This window comes from Trachypithecus francoisi, unplaced genomic scaffold (assembly GCF_009764315.1).
Source record: "Trachypithecus francoisi isolate TF-2019V2 unplaced genomic scaffold, Tfra_2.0 Lachesis_group0, whole genome shotgun sequence".
Classification (NCBI taxonomy): domain Eukaryota; kingdom Metazoa; phylum Chordata; class Mammalia; order Primates; family Cercopithecidae; genus Trachypithecus; species Trachypithecus francoisi.
The window spans coordinates 163,839,137-163,867,008 of NW_022681453.1; the positions used below are offsets into that span (position 1 = coordinate 163,839,137).

At 41.4% G+C, this 27,872-nt stretch overlaps 1 protein-coding gene across 5 annotated transcripts in view; it reads right to left on the bottom strand.

Moving 5' to 3' along the window:
* Positions 1-12,957: 12,957 nt before the first annotated feature.
* LOC117084198 (collagen alpha-4(VI) chain-like) overlaps positions 12,958-27,872 on the bottom strand; it is a 100,649-nt gene continuing 85,734 nt past the window's right edge. For 2 of the 5 annotated variants that reach the window (XM_033212694.1, XM_033212693.1), the window contains 5 exons: positions 26,016-26,106; positions 22,556-23,239; positions 20,374-20,470; positions 19,501-19,730; positions 12,958-13,641 (listed from right to left, as the gene is read on the bottom strand). In XM_033212694.1, coding sequence (XP_033068585.1) covers positions 13,469-13,641; positions 19,501-19,730; positions 20,374-20,470; positions 22,556-23,239; positions 26,016-26,106 — 1,275 coding nt within the window. In that variant the 3' untranslated portion in view covers positions 12,958-13,468. Of the gene's footprint in view, positions 13,642-18,991; positions 19,371-19,500; positions 19,731-20,373; positions 20,471-22,555; positions 23,240-26,015; positions 26,107-27,872 lie in introns of those variants that run through there. The other 3 variants (XM_033212695.1, XM_033212696.1, XM_033212697.1) reach the window with 3 other exon arrangements.

The following is a 27,872-nucleotide window of genomic DNA, read 5'->3' on the forward strand; positions in this document are numbered from 1 at the left end:
CAGACATCAGTCTAGGTGAGCTGGCCGAGCTGGTAAATAGGCTCTAGATCTATTGCCTCAAAATATTCTCCCACCAACTTTCTACTTTGAAGCTCTATCTTTTGGATTTAGACATGGGTCTCCATGAGGCCAGTATCCCAGATTCTTCATGTAGTGATTTTGTGCTTACTTCTCTTCAAATGACCTTGCCCCGTGACATCTCTACCCTACCACAGCTTGACTCTCATGAGATGACATGTCTGCTACTCTTGACCTCTGAACTTTCTTACTGCTTTTTAATATTAAATGGGGCTCAGGGATATTCCAGTAAACCATCTGTTCCAAGATCAGAGGTTGACAGTTTGTACCCTCATGGAGAATTCTGTGTACTGGTTGGGTCTGAAGAAGCAACTTCATTTATTCAAAAAAATATTTATTGAGTGGACACCACATTGCAGGTACTGTTCTAAGTCCTTGCTGAATTTGCCTTGTTGGGAGCAGGGAGAGGGGGAGAGACAATGAAAAGTAATGTCATAAATTATAAAAATTGATAAATATATTGGGGAGAAGTGCAGAAAGGAGGAATCAGGAGTGGTGGTAGAAGATAAACAATTGCAATTTAAAAGATAATGGTCTAAATTTCACTGCATTTGGCAGCTGTTCTTCATTGATTGTGGGTTGAGATTTTCTTCTCATACGGTCTCTGCTCTTTTTGTTGTTTCAGAAGGGAGAATGAAGTTGGCTTATCTTGATTCTGCAATACTTAACTGGAAGGCCCCTACCACCTCCTTTTGTATAAATGTATTTATTGCATAAGTTATGGTGATTTGTAGTGTAACAGTCCTTTCTATTTTCCTTCTTTGCCATCATTCTGTATGTAGGAAAGATGGAGAAATCCGAGGAATTCTTGAAATTCAACCATTCTTTTTTTTTTTAATTGTACTTTAAGTTCTAGGGTACTTGTGCACAACATGTAGGTTTGTTATATATGTATACATGCACCATGTTGGTGTGCTGCACCCATTCTTTCCCTAACCTGAATCCGATCACATTATGACTTACACAACTCTTGCGAGTCTCTTGAACTTTAATTCATTTTATGACAATTGGTTTGAGTTTTGTGGTTTTCCTTTTAAAGTTACATTCTCATATAATTTGGAACAGGGGCAGTGGGGGTGACACCCATGAGAAAATAACCTCCTCTTCTCTTTTCCTCATACCTAAATATATAGTTACATTTGTAGGAATGCTTATATATTTTTAAGATGTGCTCATAATATTTCAAGATTAAAGCTACCCTCTTATAGGTGTAACTGAGGAGCGGAAGTCTTTCTGAGAAAATCAGGACTGAGAGGGGATTACCAAGGTAGCATCCAGGGGAGACGCTAATTTTGATTGTTCAGAGTGTCAAAGAAGAGATTTCTTAGTGGCAGATTTTGGACGTCATCCACCAGGTGTGGGGACCTGAGACTGAGAAAGTCCCCAGCCCTCAGACCCTTATTTTCTGGTGGCGTAGCTGGGTAGAAGTGGCCACGGAACTGTCACAACGGTGGTTCAAGACTCCTAGAGACATCTGGGCTGAAAAACTGAAACTGACCCACAGAGAGAAAAAGAATTAAACATAGAAATAAAGAGTTTAGTCAGTATTTGAGTTTCTCGTTCCAGAAACACAACTGTATACATTTCCTAAGAAGGATGCATGAGCCAACAAATTTTTATTGACCTAACTATTTTGAGTTTCACTTCTGTCACTTCCAAAAGAATCTTGACTAAAGCACAGGGGAGGAAGAGCCTTTCTACACTTGAGCTAGGGATTTAAAGGAGGAGCTTTGAATGCCTATGTATCAGTTAGGGTACTGTTGGGTTGCTGTTTCCAGAAAACTTGATAAACAATGGCCCAAACAAGTAATTTGTTTTACATGACAAGAAGTCTGGGACAGGCAGACCAAGGCAGGTAGACTGAAAGTCTATGCCCTCAAGACTCTAGACTCTTTCTTCCTGCCATCCTAAGTGAAGCTTCCTGGATCTCCAGGATCATGTCTATATTGTAGGTTAAAAAACAGACAAGAAAGTGGAAATAGAGCTCCAGCAGTCTCCCACCTGCTTTTCATTAGTCATAACTCATTCACAAGGCCCCCTTAGGTACAAGGGAGTCTGGAAAATTCAGCTTTCAGCTTTCTCAAGTTCATAGTGGAGTAGGGTTGGAATGGTTAAAACCCAAGGAAACAAGGTGATGCCAGTGAGTAAAGGAGGCAGTAAGAAAGGAAGACAAAGCCCAAGAAACAGAGTTTGTTCTGTTGGTCAACCATCCTATAAACTGAAAAATCCTCCTTCCACAACCAATTTTGAACATTCCTGGGACAGAATGTGGATCAGGGGGATCTCTTGCTGTTAAGGCAAGTGATAGTTACAAATATAATTCATGAAATGTTATTACTTTAAAGGTATATATATATATGTATATGTAGAGAGAGATACTATATGTATATAGAGTGCTACAGTATATATTTTATATAATATACATGTATGTTAAACCATGTCTAAATACTAATGACAAACTAAAAAATATCAGTAGCACATATGACAGATAATTTTCTTTATTTGCAAAGAAATCCTAAAATCAGTAAGAAAAAGATAACCAACTCAGTAGAAAATTTGACTTGAAAGATATAAATAGAAAGTTTATAGAAAAAGAACCCAAAATAACACTCCCCAAAGCTTAAAAGATGATTACAGTACCCATAATAAAAGAACTATAATAAAAACAGGCTTGACAAGACTTCTTCCTCCTCAGTGCACTTTCTTCTCTTGGCGCTTCCAGGAAGGACATCACAATATCTTGATTTTCCTCCTAGTTCTCTGGTCCCTTTGTTTGGTCTCTTTCCCTGGTTTCTCCTCTTTTCCCTGGCTTCTCCTGTAAATGCTGGAGTGCTCCAGGAATCAGTCCTCTGTCCTCTTCTCTTTTCTCTCTGCATTCATTCACTTGGGAATCTTATCCAATCTCAGAACTTTAAATAGTATCTATAGTCTAACGACTTTAAAATACATATTTCTAGCCCCAGCCTTTTTCTAAATTCCAGACTCACATATCCAGTTGCTTACTCAACATCCCCAGCTGCATGTCCAATTGCTGTCTCAAACTGAACTCTTGGTCTTTAACAACTCATCAAACCTGCTCTACTCACGACTGTCCCACATTTCAGTTGACTACATCTTCATCCTTTAAGTTGACTGTGCTAAAAACCTTTCTGGCATCTTTGACTCTTGTTTTCCTTTCATATCCCACATTCAATCTGTCAATATTGGCTGTAAGTTCAAAATACATCTAAAATATCACCATTTCTTGCCCATCATATCCAAGCCATCATTATCCCCTGAATCTTTTTTTTTTTTTTTTTTTGAGACGGAGTCTCGCTCTGTCTCCCAGGCTGGACTGCAGTGGCCGGATCTCAGCTCACTGTAAGCTCCGCCTCCTGGGTTTCTGCCATTCTCCTGCCTCAGCCTCCCGAGTAGCTGCAACTACAGGCGCCCGCCACCTCGCCCAGCTAGTTTTTTGTATTTTTTTAGTAGAGATGGGGTTTCACCGTGTTAGCCAGGATGGTCTCGATCTCCTGACCTTGTGATCCGCCCGTCTCGGCCTCCCAAAGTGCTGGGATTACAGGCTTAACCCTTGAATCTTAATTCATCTCCCCACTGCTACCTTTGCAGGCCTATATTCTATTGACAACACTACAGCAGAGTAATACTTTTAAAACATAAATCAAATCATCTCACTCCTCTATCAAAACCCTGCAATAGACTTTACTCAAAATAAAATCTGGAGAACTTTTTAAAAGGTAGTTTTAAAACATATCTGCAAACTTTGGGATACTCCTCACACTTCAGGGTGGAGCTGAATCTCCTTCACCTTGGTTAGGGACCAGCCTCAGTGACCAGTGACTCATTTCTAATGACTAGAATGGGGTGGAGGTGATGGGGCATGACTTCAAAAGCTGGCTCTGTCTCTCTCTAGATGCTCATGGAACTCAATTACCATATTGTAAGGAAACCCAGACCACATGGAGGGTTTACATATAGGTGGTCTGGCCACAGCCCCAGCTGAAGTCCCAACCAACATCAACCACCAGACATGTGAGGAAGCCTTAGGGATGATACCAGCCCCAGCCTTCAAGCCATACTCGTGGATGCCAAGTAAAGTAGAGATGTACTTCCCCACTGGGCCCTGCCCAAATCACAGATTAGTGAACAAAGTAAGTGTTTTCATTGAGTTAAGCCATAAAGTTTGGAATAATTTGTTACATAGCAATAGATAACTTAAACATAATCCTTTATAAGGCCATATGCAATGTGATTCTCCTCCTCAATTCCTCTTTAACTTCATTTCTTTGACTCACTTTGTCATACCACTTCATGCATACTGGTATCATCATTGCTGTTCCTCAAACAAACCAGGTACATTTTCACCTTGCAGCCTTTCTTTTTTTTTTTTTTTTTGAGATGGAGTCTCACTCTTGCTGCCCAGGCTGGAGTGCAGTGGTGCAATCTTGGCTCACTGCAATGTCTGCCTCCCAGGTTCAAGCAATTCTCTTGCCTCAGCCTCCTGAGTAGCTGGGATTACAGGTGTCCGCCACCATGCCTGGCTAATTTTTGTACTTTTAGTAAAGACAGGGTTTCACCATGTTGGTCAGGCTGATCTCAAACTCCTGACCTCATGATCCGCCCTCCTTGGCCTCCTAAAGTGCTGGGTTTACAGGCGTGAGCCACCGTGCCCGGCCATAGCCTTTCTTTGTGTTAGCCGTCTCTGCCTGGAATGACCTTGTCTCTGATACCTACATAGCCTTTCAAGGACAAGCTTTTCCTTTGCCTCCTTCAAATCTTTGCTCAAGTGTCAGCCCCTCATTGGCAAACCCTGGCCATCTTTTTAATACTTGCCCAAAACTTCCCACTGGCACTCCAGGTACCCTTACCTTGTTATACTTTCATTTTTATTTCATAGCGCTTTCACCTTATAACACACTGGATAATTTACTTATTTACTGTGGTACTATCTCTAAGATCCCCAGCCATGCTTTTAATATGTAAACTCCATGAGGGCAGGGTTTTTTATTTATTACTATTATTCTTCACTGCCATTTCCTGAGCTACAAGAAGAGTTCTTAGCACACAGTAGGTGCTTAGTAAATACGTGTTGACAGAATAGCTATATATCACCTCTTACATCTACACTTGTAAGTTTCTCTCTAAGCCCCTGTACGGTTCTGAGTCAAAACAAAATTATGTCCAAAGGACCACGGGATTAAAATGAGACCAACATTCTGAGATCACTTTTCAGTTTTCCCTGAGGAAAGTGATTAAGAAGACAAGACCAGGAACCAGTCTGGAATTTTCTTTTCCTGACAGAAGGAATTCCGACACAATTTCTACATTCTGATTAATGAAAAAAATATGCTTTTAAAATGTGTCCACTCATAGATGCATAATGAAGAGTCCCCTGCCCCTTCCAAAAAAAGCAGATTCCCTCAGGCTGACACATATCTTAAAAGAATATGTTTTATTTTCCTGAATCAGGAGTCATATGAGGATGACATCAGCTCACTTGTCCTAGATTTGTGTTTCTGAGGAATTTCTGGATTACTATGATGCATGAAACACAAATCAACAGCATAAAATATAAGTGTACACGTTAATGAATACATACAGAGTGAACCCTGTGAAAATACAACTTCGACAGAAGAACAGAACATTCTTAGCATTCGTGTTTTCCTTCCTGGTCCTAGCCACCTCCCTCCACAAGAAGATTCCAGACTGGAGTTCCCACAAAACAGTTTCTGAAACAGAGATTAGTACATAAGACATTTATATGGGAGTGTCTTTAAAATCAACACCGGTGGAATGAAGAAGAGAGCAAAATTAGACAGCGAGAGAAGTTGGGCTGTGGTGCAGTCCAGTGGAAGGCCTGTCAACCCCACAAGCAGCTCTGGGATGGTCTGCAGAGTTATCCCAAGTTGTTGGGCTGGGATTTTATAACTCAGTGTTGACCAGTCACTGGATGCATCTGCCCATGGAAGGTGAATTTCTCTTCCTCTGAGGAAATCCCCAGTGAGGGCTGACCTCTGAGAGTCACCTTCCAGCAGCACTCACAGCAGCTGAAGAACACATTCTTCATTCCTGAAGGGGGATGTAGGCAACACATCACAGCGTCTACCGTGTTGCTGTCCTGACTTCAATGGTCACCACATATTTTTTTTCTAGTTTTACCACATAAAGGATAACAATATAATTTTAATTTTGCCTTATTTTGGAGCTTAGATAAATGAAATCCTAATGTATGCATACTTCTGTGTCTTTCTCAAATACATGCTTTTAAGATTTAGTCAATGTGGCTTAAACTTTTTTTTTTTTTTTTGAGACGGAGTCTCGCTCTGTCGCCCAGGCTGGAGTGCAGTGGCCGGATCTCAGCTCACTGCAAGCTCCGCCTCCCAGGTTTACGCCATTCTCCTGCCTCAGCCTCCCGAGTAGCTGGGACTACAGGCGCCCGCCACCTCGCCCGGCTAGTTTTTTGTATTTTTTAGTAGAGACGGGGTTTCACTGTGTTAGCCAGGATGGTCTCGATCTCCTGACCTCTTGATCCGCCCGTCTCGGCCTCCCAAAGTGCTGGGATTACAGGCTTGAGCCACCGCGCCCGGCCGGCTTAATCTTAATTCAATTTCATTCATTCATTCATTTTCATTGTCGTACACCTTTTTTTTTTTTTTTTTTATTATACTTTAAGTTCTAGGGTACATGTGCATGACGTTTATATCATGTATAACTCCCCAATGCAATCCCTCCCTCCTCCCCCCTCCCCATGATAGGCCCCAGTGTGTGATGTTCCCCTTCCCGAGTCCAAGTGATCTCATTGTTCAGTTCCCACCTGTGAGTGAGAACATGCCGTACACCTTATTTTAACGTACTACAGCATATTCACACATTTGACTCTTTTTTTTTTTCTGTTTTTTGAGACAAGGTCTCACTCTGTCACCAAGGCTGGAATGCAGTGCACGGTCCTGGCTCACTGCAACCTCCACCTCCCAGGTTCAAGTGATTCTCCTGCCTCAGCCTCTCGAGTAGCAGGGATTACATGTACCAGCCAACATGCCCAGCTAATTTTTGTATTTTTAGTAGAGATGGGGTTTCACCATAGTGGCCAGGCTGGTTCAAACTCCTGACCACAAGTGATCCGCCCACCTTGGCCTCCCAAAGTGCTGGGATTACAGGCATGAACCACCACACCTGGCCTACACATTTCACTCTTAATGAACATATGAGTTGTTTACAACGTGGGGGTTTAAAAAAAATGCTGCTGTGAACATCATTCATGAATGTAGTTGTATCTTGGTCATCAAGCAAATGAGTTTTTAGGGAATATACTTATGAGTAAAATGGCTGGTTCATAGCATTTAAATTTTTAATTTTACCAGAAAATGCCAAAACACTTTCTAGTATTTGCTTCCAAAAGCCATGTTTGAGAGTCCCCATTTCTCTATATCTGTATCTCTGGGGAAAGGCCTGGAAGTGCTTCAGTAACAACCCCCTAATTTTGGTGGATTACAAAAACAAAGGTTTCTTTCTCAATCATATTTGGTGTCCATCATGGTCAGCTGTTGAATGATCACCGCAGGCTCCAGGCTGATGGAGAAGACTCTTTCTGTAACATGGCTGTTCTGTTAGGATGTTTTACTTTTCTAGATATATATTCATATTGTGTATGAATAGAAACTATATTACGTCTTCCTTTCCAATTATTCTGCTTCTAAATGCTTTCTCTATTCTAATTACATCGGTGTTTTAAGTATTTTGAGGCTGCATTATTACATGAATACAAATATAGAATTTTTTTTATCATTAGGAATTGACCCTAGGCCAGCCAACTGACCAACAGACTGGTAGCTGACTAGACACATGAGCAAACTCAGCCACAACTTTTTGAAGTAATAATTACCCCCAAAACTTGGTGTTTTAAAACAACAGCCATCTGTTTAGTTCATTATTCTGTGGGCCATAAATTTGGGTTGGATTCAGCTGGGTGGTTCTCCTGTCCTTGGCTGGGCTTATATCTTTTAGCTTCCTAAGAGATTAGCTAAAGAAGGAATGGTTTTGTTTGCAGAATTTAGAGAGAGCATAAAGGAGCAAGTAATGTTTCTCTCCTCTCCAGTCTCCTCACACAGAAAAGGCCAAAGCCCCCCCCCAAAAAATAGAGTATCTTCTGTGAAGTCACCAGGAAAGCCGGGGAGGGAACCAGATGCTGAATTCACATGTCCCAGTCTTGGTATTTCCCTTAACACTGTAATCTGGGGATTATGGACCCTTCAGCTGTATTAGAAATATACCTTTGAGATTATTCAAAAGTTAAAGGAAGAATCTATCATAAGATCACAAGAGGAAAGAAATTAAAGGAAGAACCATAAATAGTACACAGTCAGCATGATCTCCAATCAGTAGAGCTCAGGGAAAATCCCCGTATGTATTTATACATTCTGATACATGGCTGGGAACCAAGTTCTGAGCCTAGCAATCGCAAACCCTCCACTTTTCTAGGATCAGTGAAATCCACTACATGTTTAAAAGTGCAAAGCAGTCAATTCATATGATTAAAACCCTTAAACTTTGCAGAGCGAACCAAGCAGATGCCAAATCAGTTCAAAACACATTTTAATTCTAATTTTAGGCTACCAGTTGAATCATTGTGTAAGATTTGATGCCACTTGACCTTTCTGGGTCTCAATTCTTTCATCAGATAAATTAATATCCCCAAAGCAGTGCAAGGTTATAATTAATGAAATAACAGATCCAAGGAGGAATTTTAAAAACGCGTGAACCTTTTTACAATTGACTGATGGAGGCAGATGCCCTGGTGTCTGAAACAAATGCAGAACAAAAATAAATGCAGAATTACAAAGCAAAGAGTTGTTCTAGAGCAAGAGATATAGAAGGAAACCAACGGTTAGGATGGCTGTGGGACATTTCTAACAGTCTGAAAACTGGCAGGGAGTTTAAATATCAGAACTAAAGGGAGATGTGTCAGGCCCTGTCCTGGGCAGGGGATTCCAAGGTGAAGAGGCTCATGGCGTAATGAGGAGACTAATTGGCAAATGGTGTGAAATGGAGGGAAAAGGGCAAAAAGATAAGGGGATACAAGGCAGCCTATAGGAGCTACTGATTAATCCTTTCTTGAAAGGGGGCAATGGGAGATGTTTTCCTGAGAGGCAATGAGAGCTGAGCTGGGTTTTGACAGAGATAATGGATATGGTACGTAATAGATGCCTATTAAATATTTTTAAATAAATAAAGGCGTTTCCCACAGACGTACCACAGAAGGGCAACAGCATAGGTGGACGGAATATGGCATTTCCAGGAAATGGTATTGCTCAAATGAAAAGTTGGAGGGTCAGAACATCCGCCACCATAGGTGAGGCTAGAGATGAATGCAAAGGCTAGATCTCTGAGAACCTGGATGGCACAAAAATGATTTTCACTGTGTCCTGTTGGATTTTGGAAGCTAGGAAAATTTGAAAACAATGCAAAAGGATATTCCAGGTAAAGGGACTATGATGAGTGTGCTTTGTGCTCTGCAGTTCCTGCTTCAAGGAAGAACTTGTTGCCCCACCTGCTAGGAGTGCTGTGAGCAGAAAGCCTTCAGCTGGTCCCCTTTAGAGCCTGCCGCAGTTTCAGAGCTGCCTCGTCCACAGGTATGCCCTTCTGGGTGATGGAAGCAGGGGATACAGACCCAGCCAAGTCAGTCCACACGGGGGCAACTCACACAAGCCCACTTAGGTCCAGAGATCGCTGTGGGGTTGACTGAAGCTGCCATCACAACTGACCTGCACTGCAGTTCAGCTTCTCTTTCAGTCCATTCCTACTTCCACCCAGGCCAGAACCACAGGGGTGGGGTAGGGTGGGATGGGGTGGGATGGGGCGGGATGGGGTGGGGTGGGGGCAGCAGATGGAAGAGCAGGGAATTTGAGGCAGAGATCAAGCCCATCCTCCTACCCCTGTGGCTCTGACTTTCAGAATTCTTTGGTGGCAGCTAATGGTTTGGAACAATGCAGTATAGCTCAAGGAGCCCTAGTCTCAGGATAAAAAGGAGTTCAAGGCCAGTTTCTGTAACGGGTTTGAGTCAAGTCACATCACTTCTGTAAGATAATTTCTTTAGCCCTAAAAGGGGAAGAACAATGCCAACATCCCAGATTTAGTGGTGGGGCTGGGCAAATACCTGACATAACATGGGAAAATGCTGTATAAACTGTGTATACCAGAGTGGGTATGAATATTAAAACAATAGACAATTGTTTATGCCCTTGGCTATATTGTTGCTACCTCGGAATTTATGGTGTAAGGTTTATGGTGAGAGTCAGAGGAGCTCCGTGAAAGGGTTATACCGCCACCTAGTAAACACAGGGAGAACTGCAGTTGGATCTCGTGCATGTTCCAAGGATGTGTAAACTTTAAAATCCTAAGCCCCTATCAGCTGAATGGACTCCCTCTTGGCAAAGGGAACCCCAGAAATACCTTAAAACTGAATTCCCAGCCACGACGGGATGGAAAGTCAGACATGCCTCGTTATACCCCCTCCCTTTTAGAGTTTAGACACAACTGACCAGCATTAATGTTAAAATAGGGATCGTAAGACTGACAGAGGAGATTTTCATGGCAATAGAATACCAAATTATAAACAGGACCTAAGACCATGCCAGGCAAGGGTTAAGTCACACACTCCTGCACTTAAAGAATCACCTATGTTCTAACTGCTAACTGCCACAAGATTTCGCTTTTTCTCTAGCAGCTAAACAAGCACTGGCCTCCAGATAAACAGCATTAAAACAATTACAACTCATCCAGCTCACAGGTGCTGATTCACTAAACCCCTGTTCCACCAACCAGAAACAGCTTTGACTGGGCAAGAGGTTGATTTCAGTAACTTTCTGCTGATGAGAAGACCACCAGCCATGGACTGGTTCTTGCTGGTTTACAGAGACTGCACACCTGTGTGCCTTCATGTCCTGAAAAGACCTTTTGACATATAGGGGATAGATGTAATACATTTCATCTATTCATTTCAAAGTGAATATTGGTCATAAGTTATGTGTATGTTTATCTAATATGCCTGTGTCAGGACCACTTTCTTGAATACTCAGCTCCTCCTGTAACTTGTTGAACATGTATGTTTAGCCAACCTGTTCAGCATAAAACTTCTACCCCAACCCCTCCTCCTTCCAAACACCTATCTCTGGTCTTGGCTAGAGGCAGGCTTCCCAGCCTGTGGGACAACCACCTTGCAGGCTGTCACCTTTTATAAGAATTAAATCCTCCTCTCTTCTAAATTTATAAATTATGTGTTTTCTTCAGTTAACAAATGGGGACAATCAACACACTTGAATGTTTCCTTCCAATGATCCTCTCATTATTGAACCTTTGCCTTGGTGTTCCCAACTCATGGACATAGGAAGGGAAGAGTGGGAATAAGAAATAGAAAATAAATCACAGTTCAAATCAAATACCGTCTTCAGGATAGATCACTTTGGCCGCTTTATGCTCAGGCAGCTGAAGTTTTTCCTAAAACAGAGAAATGCATATACCCATTCATATGATGAGTGGCTCTGTGGGAGGATGGAGCATCTGCCATTTAATTCCCATCGAAAATCAGTTACATGGACTGTGTTAAGGAAGAAAAAGAATACAATGAAGATAGTGTATTCATTCATTAGAAAAAGCCTGGATTATATCAAAACAGTTACCTTTGAGAGAAAAGATTATAGGTGATCTTTATTTTTTCCAGGTGCATTTCTGTAACTTACAGATTTGCTACAATGAACACAGTCATCCTTTCGTGATCATATTTAAGTGATTGTTGTAATAGAATTTAAAATGTGCTTCTTTGAACACTTTGTATAAAGCTGTTTCCATCCCACCTGCTATGTTACCAGACTGTGCGGAGGAACACACGGATTATAGCAATCACACTTACGGAACCAGGAACTTACCAGACAGCAACTCCACCCTGTGTCCCTGGGGGACAACCAGCTGCTTGTGATCAGTTATGGACTGAATGTTTGTGTTTCCCCAGAATTCACATGGTCCCCTAATGTGGCTATAGTTGTATTTAGGGCCTTAGGAGGTAATTAAAGTTGAATGAGATCATAAGAATGGTCCCTAGTCCAATAAGAGTGGTGTGCTTATAAGAAGAGCCAGGTGCAGTGGCTTATGCCTATAGTCCTAGCTATCCAGGAGACCGAGGCAGGAGGATCATTTCAGCCCAAGACATTGAGGCTAGCCAAGGCAATATTGATATAGTGAGGTCCTGTCTCAAATGAAAAAAAAAAAAAAAAGACACCAAAGAGCTTGGGTCTTTTCTCTCATGCTGTCTTTATGAGCATGCACTGAGGAAAGGCCATGTGAGGACCCAGCGGGAAGGTAGTCATTTGCAAGCCAGGAAGAGCGCCCTCGGTGCTGCGATCTTGAACTTCTAGCCTCCAGAACTGTGAGAAATAAATTTCTCTGGTTTAAGCCCATGGTATTTTGCTATGTCAGCCCCAGCTGATTAATGCATGATCTTACAAAGGCCCCAAGCCATGCATCCTCAATGCCCCACAGATCTCCTCCGCGTAGTTCCCAATTCTGTCTGGAAGCTGGGCCCATGGTTAGAGGCCCAGAGAATCAAGCCACGAGGCAGAGGAAGATCTCACAAAAAAACACAGTTGTCCTTAATGTATTTGCTGCAAAATGTTTCATCCGTGGTGAATGTAAACCTTTCATTTCACTTTTCATTAATAATGTCAGCCTTAATTGTTTAGTCACCATGTTTTGAAGGACAGTGATCACTATAATGGATGCCAAAGGGTTGGTCTCATGGAAAAATCACTGCTGTCTCTTCATCAACCACTATGTCACAAAGTATAGCCCAGATTGCAGTGAGCAAAAATCACACAGTCTCATGCCAAATGATTTAATAAAGAATGCCTTTATTTATCTGCATTAAGTAGTAAGGATGAAGTTCATTCACATTAGATGTCCCTTTCTCCATGCCCTGTCTTTGACTAATATTTCCCTATTCTCTGGTGGAAAAAAAAAAAAAAAAAACAAGTTTCAATTCATTTCTGAATTAGGTTTTTCTCACTCCTTACACTGATTTTTATTTTACTACATAGCACCCCAAAATTTTTTAAAAATCTTATATGTCAAATTCGAGTTTCTTTTTCATTCAGTTCTAATTCATTTAAATATCTTTCAGTTACTTTTTTAACTATTAGAATTCAGTCCTCAAGTCACAAATCATCTGGCCCAAGTTCTTGCTGGCAGGAAAACATTCAGGCGCTTAGGAATCTGATGTCCAAGGTGTTGGAACGGGCTGTGTCACTTCTGAGCTGTGAGGTCCTGCCTCAGCCAGGGTAATCTCCATTTCATCAGCATTAAAAGCTCTGCCTTTAGCAGTAACAGGGCTCTGCCTAGACTGTTACTGTATTGGGACACACTGAGCCTCACATTCTTCCTTGGTTTCAAACCGGTTGGCATTACCCCCACAGCTGCCATACCAGAACTGCTGGCAAACCCGTTCCTCCTTGTTGTAATACCACTTCAGGGTGTGATCCTGGCACTCACCTTCTATTGGATCCATGGAACAAGGACCTGCAACAAAACAGAGAGAGAGCTGAATTTCCTGCATAAGCATGACAGAAAAAGAGCAATGGTTTGGAGTCACAGGCATGAGAATGAATCTCAGCCTCACCACCAATTAGTTCTATGACCTTGAGCAAGTAATTTAACCCGTCAGAGCCTCAATTTCCTCAGCTATAAAAGCAATATTTTAAAAAACTTCTATATCACAAGTATGTCATAAAGCGTCATATAACATATGTGAAAGGTGCAACATAGTTATAGCTATGACTTTGCACAGTACCTAGAAGACATGCCACAGATAATCTAGAAATGAATGAATAAAGGAATGAATATTAATAAATCTTTCTGATACTGAGCACTCCTCACTTGCATATTGTGCTGCTTTCCCTCCTTTTGCAAACCATCCCAATCCCTTGCTTCCAGTCTTCTAATGACCTAAGCAAATCTAGCTTATTTATTATTTACAGTACCCTGACTCTTGCCTGAGAAATTAAGACATCTATTAAAGGAAAAACACGATGTTCCTGAAAAATTAAAAACAGCATTGAAAATCAACACATGACAACAAAGCAAGACCTGGGACTCCCTAAATTTTACATGAGGCAATGATTTTCCCAGGTATATAACCCTCCCCACCTCAACTTCTAGGGAGAACAGATTTCCTTGGGTATCCTTTGTATCACGTAGAAGTACTTCTGACCCAGGTTGGCCCTGAAGCACAGAATGCTGCCATCCTCCCCGTAGTTCCTCCTAGGCCTTCCAAGTACCCTTAAATAAAGAGGAGACTGTCTTCAAAAAGCAAGCCTTAAAATTCATGGTTCATTTCTGTTAAACTATATGCTAACCTCCCAGTAGTATAATCGGCACAGACTAGTTTTCTAGGATAGGTGACCGAATGTACTGTACCCACAGGGATGAGATATGCTCTTAGTATGCTAAGAAAGTGATCATGGAAATCGCCCTATGCTTTGAGTAGTCATATTTGAATTTGCTCACTGCATGACCCCTACTCTGGAGGGTATAAGACAACAAGCAGTACAGGCCCAGGAGAAGTAAGAGAAATGTTTATTCAAAAACCTGTCATTGTCAACAGAAAAACTCTCCAATGGTGAGCTCTTTGCTATACTCTCTAGAGCCAACAAACAGACTCAGGGCTTAGTTATCAGCTGGTACCATCCTCTGCCATTACAACTGATTCTGAACTGACACACCGAGAACTCATTCAAACATATCCATCACTTTTCCTAGGGACAGTCTGTCATCTTTAGAACCTCCACTCTTGCTTTGGGTCTGGGAGACAATCAGACAGGGACTGCTCTCCTAAATTATACTGCTAGAGTAGCACTGTCTATAATGATGAAATGTTTGAAATAATGGAAAATCTGTGCTGTCCAGTACAGTAGCCACTACTCCCATGTGGCTGTTGAGCATTTGAAATGTGGCTAGTGCAATCAAGGAACTGAACTTTTAATGTTATTTAATTTTGAATTATTTACATTTAAATGTAAATAGCCAATGTGGCTAGCAGTTACCGTATTGGTCAGTACGGCTATAGGTGAATGAGTCCTTCATGCTTTATGCTAATTATCTCTAAGTTATCTTTGTAGCTTAACACTCAGAATACCACTAGTCTTAATTTTTCTTTTACCAGTAGGTTAAGACATTGAGGGCCAACAAATTTTTACCCAAGCAATTATTACTAGGCCCCGGTCTTATATTTGGCTTTGTTTTTTACCATGAATATTAACCTTTGCTTCCTGGAAGAACTATGCAGTGAGTAAAACTATTTTACTCACAGTAGTTCATGGAAACCAGGAGTAAAGAAAGATAAAGGTGAAGAAAAAGAAGAGTTGGCAGATATGAAGAGGAGCTACAATGAAATTATAATTTTGCTCCAGCTTATTCGATTTCCTGACATATATAAGTCTTATAGCCCTACTTGGAGGGGAAAACCAAAAAATTGGTCTGTGTGCTTTGGATATAACACTGAAATTGAAAATGTACCAAGATCAGCCAGGCTCCTGTGAAGAGAGATAACATTTAATTATTCACAGGTAAGCACAATGAAAGGTAGCAGGTGTTATGGCAGAATTTGGCTTAAGATTCAGGAGCACCAAAGAGGCTGTGAAAATTTAAAACTACCTGGGGGCATAGAAAAAACTCTAAGGAGAGGTGAAACTTGAGCTGAGTAGTAAAAGATGAGCAGATATAGTCCACGTGGACACTGCAGAGGAAATATAGACAGTCAGGTGAAGGTAAGCAATGGTACGGAGATTTGGAATAAATTGCAGGGCATAAGGGCCACGAAAGGCACATGCAGGGAAGTGGTGGCCAGTAAAGACCCAGAGGACCAAAGCAGGGGTCTAATTGTAAAGGCCCATGTGCCTTCCACAGGCACCTGAACATTATCTTATAAGCAATGAGGAACCATAGAAGAGGAGAAGTGACACAACCATATTTGTGTTTTAGAAATGTCAATCAGCTGTTTAGAATGGAATTGGAAGGAGGACAAATTGGAAGAAAGGAGACCAGTTAGACAGCAGGAGGCAAGGGAGAAGAGGTCAACTAGAGTAATATTGGGCAATCAGGCACTTTTTGAAAGAAGACATCCAAGCAGTCAACAAATGTGAAAAAATACTCAACATCAATAATCATCAGAGAAATGCAAATTAAAACCACAATGAGATAGCATTTAGAGTAGTCAGAATGACTATTATTAAAAAGTCAAAAAACAACAGATGTCGGTGAGAATGTAGAGAAAGGGAACGCTACTGGTGGGAATGTAAATTAATACAATCATTATGGAAAACAGTATGAAGAGTTCTCAGAGAACTAAAAATAGAACTACTTGTCAATCCAGCATCTCCACTACTGAGTATCTGCCCAAAGGAGAAGAAATTATTCTATCAAAAAGATACCTACACCCATATGCTCATGGGAGCAGTATTCACAATAGCAAAGTCATGGAATCAACCTAAATGCTTATCAACGAATTATTGGATTAAAAATGTGGTATATATACCATGGAATACTACTCATGCATAAAAAAGAATGAAATCATGTTTTTTGCAGCAACATGGATAGAACTGGATATTATCCTAAGTGAAATGATACAGAAATAGAAAGTCAAAAACTGCGTGTTCTCACTTATATGTAGGAGATAAACGATTGGTATATGTGAACATACAGAGTGGAATAAGACATTGGAGACTCCGAATGGTGGGAGGATGGGGGTGGGGGCAAGGGTGTATAGGATGAGATACTATCTTTTGGGTACAATGTACACTATTTGGGTAATGAGTACTCTAAAAACCCAGACTTCACCAGTAGGCAATATATCCACATGTACTTGCACTCCTAAATCTAATTAATTAATTTTTTTAAAATAATACTGAGTTTTGGCTTTCCATTCCTGGACCAGTGTTGGTTCATACCAATAAAGATAGTTGGTAAAGGAAGAGAAGGGGATTTGAATGGGAAAGACAATGAGTTGGGATGGTTGAACTAAGTTGGTCTGATGTAACTGCAGACAAGTCCAGTGGAACGATCTGGAGGGTAATTGAATACACTAGGCTGTAGCACAGAAGAAAGTTAAAGTGGAAGATATAGATTTGAGAGTCACCAGCACAGAAGGGATAGTTGATGTTGTGGGTGGAGAGGGGGAAGCATGCCTAAGTAGTGTGGTGTGTGCAGAGTGTTTGGAGGACTGAAGAAAGAATCGTGGGGAAGGGTGTGGCAGATTGATTGTGATATTAATAAAGCCCAGGCTTCAGAGTAAATCATTTGCATAAGCCTCTTCTAAATGAATATTCACTTTTCACTTAATTTTAATAAATTTTTAATCTTTTTCTTAAAGAGAGCCCCAAAATTGTATAAATTCCACAAAACCTGAATCCGCCTGTGAAGGTGAATCTGGGAAGAGGAGCCCACAAAGACAGACTGGCCAGAATAGAAGAACAAGAGGAAAATGTTGTCTCCAAAGCTGTGAGAGGAGAGGGTTTAATGAGGAAGGTAGTGGCCAACAGTGCCAAATCCCAAGGAGCGCAAGTCAACAAGGTCTGGAAGAGCCCTTTGGTCTTTCTTGACAATTCAGAATAAGAGAAGAGCCAGTTCTTTTCTCCAATGGGAGGGCAGGAAGAGAGGCTTGCAGAAATACAGGAAGTTGCAGGACGTTGTACTTGGTCACCTTTATTTCTTTTGAAAAGAATAAAAAAAGAGGGGGGCATATCTGCTAGAGGAAGAGGCGTGGAGGAAGGACCTTGAGGAGGTGGTGAGGGTTTTGAATGGCCTTGGAATGAAAACAGAAAAGAAACTGGCCAGAGCCACATAACAACAGAGCAGCTGAGTATCGGGGGCCTTCAAACCTCAGTTTTTGTCTGTGAATGGGATTGGATTAGTTGACTGTGAAGCCCTCCCCCATCCTTTCCATCTTGATTTTTATGAGAAAGAATGCCTTAAAGCAGTAGTTCTCACTCTTGGTTGTTCAGTGGAATCACTGGGTAAGTCCCACACCCAGAGATTGACTGATTTGGGCTGAGGGCAATCTTTAAAGATCCCCAGGTGACTCTAATGTACAATCAAGACGGAAAATTACTACCTTAGTAAGATTACCTGAGGATATTCTATACCGAAAACATAAGAACCAACAAGGTAAGTTCTTCTGTGTTTAATATTCTAGCCTAAGGAGGTGGTATTCCTATGTCTGTCTAATTTTGTTATTTATTTTGGACATGTGTTTGCTTTGAAATCTGAAAGGTTGCATGTATCATCAGCATCTTAACAACTAACTTGTGTGGATATATACTATGTGGCAAACACATGAATTATCAAGTTGTATTCTCAAACCTATGAGGTAGGGACTCATATAATCCCCACTTTACGGAGCAGAAAACCGAGTCACCGAGAGAGTAAATAACTCCCATGGCCACTTAGCTAGTAGCCCCAGATGGAGAATCATCTAGGCACATTCAAAACCTCAGATAAATGATCTCTCCTTTAAAGTCACCAGGACTAACCACAACCCTCACTAGAAACTCTTTCAGCTATCTTGAATCACTTTCCAAAACTTCACAGAGAAGTTTTCCTGTATCTCTTTCTCATGTGTTTAGTGTTCTGCTTAATTTGTTGATCACATATAAAAAGTAACTTGGTGGCCGAGTGCAGTGGCTCATGCTAGTAAATCCAGCACTTTGGGAGGCTGAGGCAGGAGAATCACCTGAGGTGAGAAGTTCGAGACCAGCCTGGCCAACATGGTGAAACCCTGTCTCTACTAAAAATACAAAACTTAGCCAGACTTAGCTGGGCTCTTGTAATCCCAGCTACTCAGGAGGCTGAGGCAGGAGAATTGCTTGAACCCAGGAGGCAGATGTTGCAATGAACCGAGATCATGCCACTGCACTCCGGCCTGGGTGACAGAGTAAGACTCCACCTCAAAAAAAAAAAAAGGAACTTGGCATTTGCATTACTGCATGCTGTAATCCAAAATTGAAGCTACAGTTGTTTTAGATGTATCCAAAATGTAGAGCTTTTCTCCAGGTAGGTGCATTTCAAGCTCAGGAGTAGCTTCACCACTTCTGCAATAACTCATTGCTTCTCTGCAAAGGTAGTGCAGACACTTCATAGAGTGTGCCTTCATAATATGCCCTGAAATAATTTCCATCCAGCTCCAGTTTGACAGCAGGGGAAAGTTAGCCTTTGTTTGCCTTCTCAAGCTATTTTCTTTAGCTGCATACATGAACCTGTGGATCTGTAAGCAAAGTGAATTTAAAAAATTGCATGCTAACACAGTGCACAGGATTTTTTTTAAAGAAAAAGTTAAAAATGAAAAAAATTAGTCCAACTTGGGCCAAGAAGTAGTTTGGTTTTTACCATAGGTAGTGCCTGCATTTATTTCTTTTCTAGTTTCTTTTTGTTTTGCTGGTGTTTCTTGTTCGTTTTCTTCAATGTCATATTTGTTATATTCATAATTTTCAAGCACTTCCTGCTGAGTTATAGATGTTGTCATGTCTTTTCTCTTCTCTTCTAGAAAAATGCCTGTTGCTTCAAATGCTTCCAAATCATCAGCCAAGCCAGACATACCAAACTGGTGCCTGGGCAACCTGTATAGAAACAATCCATGTCAAACTGCATGAAAAAATCTCAAGAACTAAGAGGCTCAACTCCCAATTGTTATTGCTGTGATTTGTAAGCCTTATGTGTGGGCATTTCCTAATGACTGTGTTATTGCATTAACTATTTTCTTAGCTTTGTAGACATGTTTGAAAAATCAGACTGATATGTTTAGCATTATTATTTTTACCTCTGGGATATGAAATTCAAGCTTGGGGTGATATGGTAGAATGGAAATTGGTAGAAATTGGTAGAATGCCAAGACCAGCCTTGGCAACATGGTGAAACTATACCTACAAAAGTACAAAACCAGCAGGGTGTGTTGGCATACACCTGTAGTCTAAGTGACTTGAGAGGCTAAGGCAGGAGGATTACTTGAGCCTGGGAAGTCAAGGCTGCAGTGAGCTGAGGTTATGCCACTGCACTCCAGCCTAGGCAACAGAGCAAAACCCTGTCTGAAGAAAAGAAAAAAAAGACAATCCATATAAGAACTGTCAAACCCAGGAGCACCACAGGCCCAGTGGTTTAGGTCAAGTTGAGGACTAGCATTGCATGTAACCTGTCTTTAGGGAGAAAGTCTCTTCTGCCTTGGGGCAGAAGTATGGACCAATCTCAATCCTGTCCTCAACCCACCTGTTGACAGGCGTGACTAATTGCAGCAGAGTGTCCCCACGGTGTAGGCCCCCACATTCTTCAGTGAGTTCTGGGGGTGGGTACTGGTTTGTCCCACCTAAAAGTAAAATAAAAAATCAAGTCAAATATAAAATAATATAAAATTCTAAAATAAAACATAAAATAAAACAAAATATTGTTCATAAGGACATCAAATTCAAAATATAAAATCAAATAAAATAAAGTATAAAATATAACAAATAAAATGTAATAAAACATAACAATATAAAAATAAAAGCAAATAAAACATTAATTTTTTTAATCCTGGAAGACATGAAATCAAAAAGACATAAAATATATTCACATAAAACATAACATAAATATAAATGTAAAAGCAAATAAAACAAAATAAAAACATAAAATGTATCCTATTATGTAAATAATGCAAAGTAAAATCCAACCTAAAAGAATAACAAAATACAAAATACAATCTAACATAATACAACATAAAAAATAAAGTAAAATTAAATTAAAACAGATTAGAAAAGTGATTCCTTCAGGCTGCTTCTCCTTCAAAGAATCTCTAAGCCATCAGCCTTCTGTTACCACTCCCTACATATGTAAGAAATCTAAGGTTCAGAGACATTCATGGACTTTTCCAGGATCACATAGTTCACGAGTGGCAGAGCTAGGACTGGAACCAATTCACTGATCTTTGTACCTCTCAAATGGGAGAGGTACAAATGCTGTGTTAGTACTTCTAAGATGTCCATCAAACTCCTTTATTCTTGTAGTGATGAAGGCACAGATGTCCCTCAGGGCTCCCAATGGGCTATCACAACCACCTATAAACTGAGAAACTAATGTCTCCCAGCAAGAAGGGCAAGGGGGCTTCACATGTTACAGCAAAGCACCCTGCACATAAGTTGAATTATGCACAGGAGGATGAAACCCAAGACAAACTACTAACAATGTGACCAGGATAATACCCTCACCATCCCAATTCTAAATCTCCATTATCATGCTAGGGATACAGATTTGGCTGCCCACAAATTTAATTCATCCAGTTCTTTTTTTTTTTTTTTTTTTTTTGAGACGGAGTCTCGCTCTGTCGCCCAGGCTGGAGTGCAGTGGCCTGATCTCAGCTCACTGCAAGCTCGGCCTCCTGGGTTCCCGGCATTCTCCTGCCTCAGCCTCCTGAGTAGCTGGGACTACAGGTGCCCGCCACCACACCCGGCTAGTTTTTTGTATTTTTTAGTAGAGACGGGGTTTCACCACACTGTGTTAGCCAGGATGCTCTCGATCTCCTGACCTCGGGATCCGCCCGTCTCAGCCTCCCAAAGTGCTGGGATTACAGGCTTGAGCCACTGTAATTCATCTAGTTCTAAGAGAAAAAACAATAATAATTCCAGTAGTTCTCATTGGAGGTGAGGATGCTCAAGCAGGGGAATGGGAAAGAATTCCGGCTAGGACCCATTGGCACAGCCCTTGCCCCTTAGTCTTCATGGTTGGCTTCATCCACCCAACCTGAGATGGAAGACCCTAGACTTTTGTCCTGTCTCCCTTACTTTCTAGTGAGTCCCTGAAAATCCCTGACTCCACACTGCCATGTCAACCTCTACTTTAAAATAAACATCAAATAAACTAGGATCATTGATATCACTCTAAAGCTTATAAGAAACACAGACTCTTGTCTCCAACGCAGACCTACCATATCACAATCTACATTTTAACAAGATCCCCAGGAGAGTCACATACATGTAAAAATTTGAGAAGTACTGTCAAATACTATTGGAAACTGTAGTAATAAATAGTAATAGCAGTAACTATGCCTTACATGTGTACAATATTGGTGCTTTCAAAGCCCCTCCCTGAACATATGGCTTCACAATTAGGGAAAAGACTGCAATTCTCATTTTGACAAATGAGAAAATTGAAAAGTTACGTGGAAGTCTGAGGCTCTCAGCCACCAAATAAGAGGTTCGGGACAAGAAACCATCACTAGGCTTGACACAATGTCAGGGCAATAATAGAGCAGGCTTTTCAGAAAATGGGGTGCTCCCTGGCCCTTCCCAGGGATGCTGGGCTAAAAACATTAGGCAATAGTGAATGTGCAACAGGCACCTGCATGCCCAAATGCCAGGCTCTGTAAATTCCTCTCCCCACTCCACCCAAGGTGCCCCAGTACCCGGGGACTGCTCACTTTTTAGGAGGTTCAGGAAGGCCCGAGTGAATCCCCGAGCGTAGTTAACCTCTGGCTCCGAGACCCCTTGTAGGCGCAGTAGATGCTGCTCAGAGGGGGCACTGACCAGCTCGGCTAGCTCGGCTAGCTCATGCGTCCCCACACCCGGACCCAAGGCCAGCACAAAGAGAGTGATGCCTTTGCATTTGGCCTCCAGGGACAGAGTCCACAGCTTCTCCCTGTCCCAGCTACTTGTCTCGCTGGCCACGATGGCGAAGAGGACTTGTGCCCTCCGCGGCAGAGGGGCTGCCAGGAGCACATTCTCGAGCGTCCACTCCAGGGCGTGACCCAGGGCGGGGGTTCCCTGTAAGGGGCGGGCTGCAGCCTCGCGCACATGTCTCTGCATCTGCTTCCGGTTGCTAAAGGTGGTCAGGTGGAAGCCCTCGAGCACAGGGCGGCGACCCACACCGGGCCAGAAGTTGGGTGTCGTGTGCGTCACCAGGGCCATGCGCGCCCCACTGTGGGACGCGCTCGGCTGCTCAGCCACCTCCAGGTCTTCCAGCGCGGCATCCACTAGACTCAAAGACCCGCGGTACACGTCGGCATCCACTCCATAGGAGCTGTCCACGACGAACACCAAGTCCACGTCCACCTGTTGGGGCCCCGGCGCGCCAGCCGGGCATTCTGGGTCTGGTCTGCATTTGTCTAGGAAGGAAGTGCAGGGAGAGGCCGGAGTTAAACCGCGCATCCCCTTCTTTTCCATGTAAAACACAGTTCCAGAACCTCAATAAGGACAGCTGTCTCTGAGCACTATCTTCCAGGCATTGTGGTGACGTGGCAAGCCAATGGGCACTGTAAATGAGCTCATTTCTCATAAGAAGAATTGAGATCTATTGCACACTAAATATTTTCAACCACTAGGCCATATGGCTTCCCAGTCTCTGTGTTCACAGACATCACCTCTATTTCCTCCTCCAGAAAATAATTGTAACCTAATAATAGATTATAATCTAACAATAGATAAATCAAGAGTAGTGGGAAACCACCTAAAAAAACATTGATTGCTAGAACTGGAAGAGACCTTAACAACCACATGAAAGTGCCTTTTTTTTAAGGTTAAGAAAAAAAGATCAAACATTGCCAATTTTAAATGAGAAGCTAATAGTGTAGTCTTAGAGCTCTCAAGCTGGTTCAGCATTAAAATGGCATGTAGGATTTTTTTTTCTTTTTTTACTGTAGATTCCAGGCTCTAGCCATGCCAAGATTCTGGTTTGGTAGTGCTGGGAGGGAGTTCAGAATCTATCATTGAAGTGTACGCAGGTATTCTGATGAGCAACGGTGTTAGGGACCCACTGGTGGGGCAAAATCTTTCATTTAGAACTGGTGGGGGCAGGTGTTCTTAATCTGGGAACCACAGTCCCCCAAGGTGTCTGTGAATGAGGATGGGAAAAAAATTACATCTTTATTTTCACTACCTCTATTGAAATGAAATTTAACATTTCTTTTCACTGTGCATAAAGACAACAAGCAACTATAATACTAGTGATTCTGACACCAATAGAAATCACTGATTTCCTTAGTGGTTGCAAATGGCTCAATATTATTTGAACTCAATAATACTTTGAAATAATAGTTATTAGACCTGCTAGATCTTATTGTTTAAAATGCTAATAAAGAAGCACATGACAAATGGGTTAAGAATGTGGTATATATACACAACAGAGTACTATTCAGACTTTTAAAAAAGCAGGAAATTCTGTCATTTGTGATGTGGATCACATTTGTGAGGTAGAGGACATTATGCTAAGTGAAATAAGCCGGGTACAGGAAGACAAATATTGCATGATCTCACTTGTATGTGGAATGTAAAAAGTTCAAACTCATAGAAATAGAGTGCAGGGAGAGGGGAGGAAGGTGAATGGGGAAAGGAGGTACATTAGTCAAGAGTACAAAGTTTAAGTTAGACAGAAGGATAGGTTCTGGTGGTCTGTTGCACAGCATAGTATTATAGTCAATAATAATGTATTGTATATTTCAAAATAGCTTTAAAAGGTGGCTTTTAAACATATTCACCATACACAAATGATAAGTATTTGAAGCAATTGTTATGTTAATTGGCCTGATTTGATCATTCGACAATGTATACATGCATTGAAACATCACTGTGCCCCATAAATTTATATAATTATTATTTGTCAATTAAAAATAAAACTTTTAAAAGTATATATATTACTATATCAAAATTTTAAGTATCTTGATAATTTCAATGTAATCATTTTCTTTTGTAATCCTTTGTTTTTTATTTTATGCGTTGAAAAACATTATTCTAAGGAGAGCATAGGTTTAACCAGATACAGAAGGGATCTATGATACCAAGAAAGGTTAAAAAACTCCTAATTCAGTCATTAGCAAAGCACAGGGGTAATAGTCAAGAGTTCAGCAACCTGGCTGCCTAGTTTAGTCCAGGTCTATTCCTTTACTCAGCATGTGACCTTGGGTAAATTACTTAGTCTCCCCAGAACCTCAGTTTTCTCATTTGACTCTTGGAGGTAATGATGACAATGATAATAGTACTTCCTTTTGAGGTTGTTTATGAAGTTTAAAAGAAAAACTGAGTTCATATATATGTAAGTGTTCAAAACAATGCCTGATGCATAATAAAACCTCGATGAACACTAGCTAGGTTTAGGTTTCTAGAGGACAGGGAACTGAGGCCCGAAAAAGTAATATGTCAGATTAGATGATGGATGTGAAAGCAGTTCATCACTTGTGACATACTCACAAATGGCAGTTACTACACTTGACTTGACCAAGTTGTCATAGCTGAGTATTTTGTGGTAGTAATAGGCTTAGTGTGGATCAAGGAGAGAAAACCATGACATCCCCTCAAGTTCACCCACTCTGATGCTGGGTAAAATGGATGTGGACAGGAGCTCTTCACATGTGGGCATGCATGCATTTCAGCAGAAACTTCTCTCCAGCACAGGTTGGTGTGGGATATAGCAATGGGCTTGGGAACCAAGACAAACTGGATGACTGGCCAGTATCCCACTGCTGGTCAATGGTGGTTCCAGGCCTAGAACCCATCACTCTTAATTCTTAGTTCAGTGGCCTGCCCATCACAATAAGGTACACTAAGGCAGGAACCACAAGCCCAGCCGACCCCAGCAGCTAGCAGGACAGATAAATGAGCAGAGCATGCCAGAAGTAAGATAGGGTGGGGTGAGGACTGTGAGACTCCTCACCCCATTAAGAGAGGTCAGGCCTAACTCAGCTCTGCTGACTGTGCCTAATGGGAATGCAGTGTCCATGACCCTCAAGACAAGTATGACTTCCTAAGAAAAACCAGAAATCCAGACTTCATAGGAAATTCTCTAGATTTTAAAACCCTGCACATGCCAAGTAAATACACATCTGCTGAGCAGAGCTAGCCTGTGGCCACCAGTGAATTAATCCTGTTCTAAAGGCTTTCCTGGCTTACCGTAGCAGAGAATGCAGTGGGCCATGTGCTCCACATCCTGCTGGCGCTCTGTCTCCCAGATGAACAAGTAAAATCTGTTGGTTCCATCCATCTAATCCAAACACACACACACACACACACAGACACACAAGTTTATGATTAGCTGGAGTAATTTCAGGCCATCTTTTTCATGTGTTTTCTCATTCAGATGATAAAAACATGAATATGATTTTAAAGGATATATAATTATATAAATATATGCACAAATAACTCAGCATTATACATTCCAATTATTTATTGCTATTTAGTTCCCTAGTTCTAACCTGGAGGTTGGACTGTCATTGGTGTGGGCTATGTGTATCGTGGGTCTTCAGGCTCCCAATAAGTGTAAAACTCAGCCAACATCATGCATTGGAATGGGAGTAAGGAGACAACGTTAAATCATTTGTAAACTTCATAAATCTTTATTAATTGTTCACAGGATGCAGTGTGGTGGGAGCTATTGACCTGAGTGGCAGACTCTTCAAGGGGCAGTCATAAATATCAAACACCATTAGAATGGAAACAGTAGATGCCATGTGGGAATCCCCTCTAGAGAATTCCTGGTGGTCAGAGCTAGACACATCACAACCAGAATGTACGAATGAAGAGGGATCAGGGAAGGCTTTATAGAGATACAAATTCATCTCCTTTACTTAGTTTGCATCCTTTACTTAGCCTTTTCAAGTATGATCAATTTAATAATTAATAACAATGCTTAAAAGTGAAATATTAACAATAAATCCAACAAGGTCCATGGATCAACTAGTTAGATGATCAGCAAACCCCTTCCTTCTTCTTCCTAGGGCACAGTTGGACTATATTTCCCAACCCCTCTTGCAGTTAGGTGTTGCCTACTGACTGGGGTCTAGCCAATGGGATGCAGGTGGAAGTGACGTATGTCATTTCCAGTGCATGCACTGTACTCCATTACTCCCTCTCCCCTCATCTGCCAGTCAGGTGTAGAGGATCCAGAAAAAGGCTTTGAGGCCCTAGGGTATAATGGGGCCACTGACAGAAGCAGCCCACATCCCAAAACAGTGGCATGCTGCAAAACATGCCTTCTCCCACACAAACATATGCAAGGGCCCATATCCACTTATGACAGGTGGCAGAAATAACCACTTATTATGTTAAGACACTGAGACTTGGAAAAGAATGGTTTCACAGTTAACCTGCCCTGACTTATACAGATAATTTGCAGAATGTCAAACTCATGATGAAACTAGAAATGCTTTCAGAATGCTTCTCTCAGGATTTGAGGTGTGGTTTACAAAGAGGTGGATGTCTGAGCTTAGTCATGTCCATCTTTGTATCTACTCTCTGCCAAAGCATGCAGAAAAAAGCCCCACTGAGGGTCAGCTTCTCCTCCTTCATCCGTGTGGGCAGGAACAAGGAGGCTCTGGGCCCTCCTCCAGGTAGCAACATGCTGAGGATGTGAAGATGTTAGATGCTGAGGATATGAAGATGTTAGGCTAGACCTCAGCAAGATAGATAGTCAAGGGTTAATTTGCAAATAAATTTTCTTAACATTACAGAGCTCTTCACTCTTGCTGTTCAGGAACACATCTTTTTAAAAACTTTTCTAACAAACAATAATGTGTATCCCAAACATTGTTTTTCAGAGTCCACTTACTTGAAGAAAAAATCCTAGTGGGAAATGAAATATGAAGAGTTCAATATTTATGCTAACGTAACACAAAAAACCATGGGAGCAGTCCTAAGTCTCCTAAGAATAAAAGCAAAAAACACCCTCTCTTGTTCCTCATATGGCCAAAGCAACCTTAAATTAGGCTTTTTCCTAACTTAGAAATCCAAATCAATCAAGACTGATGAAAC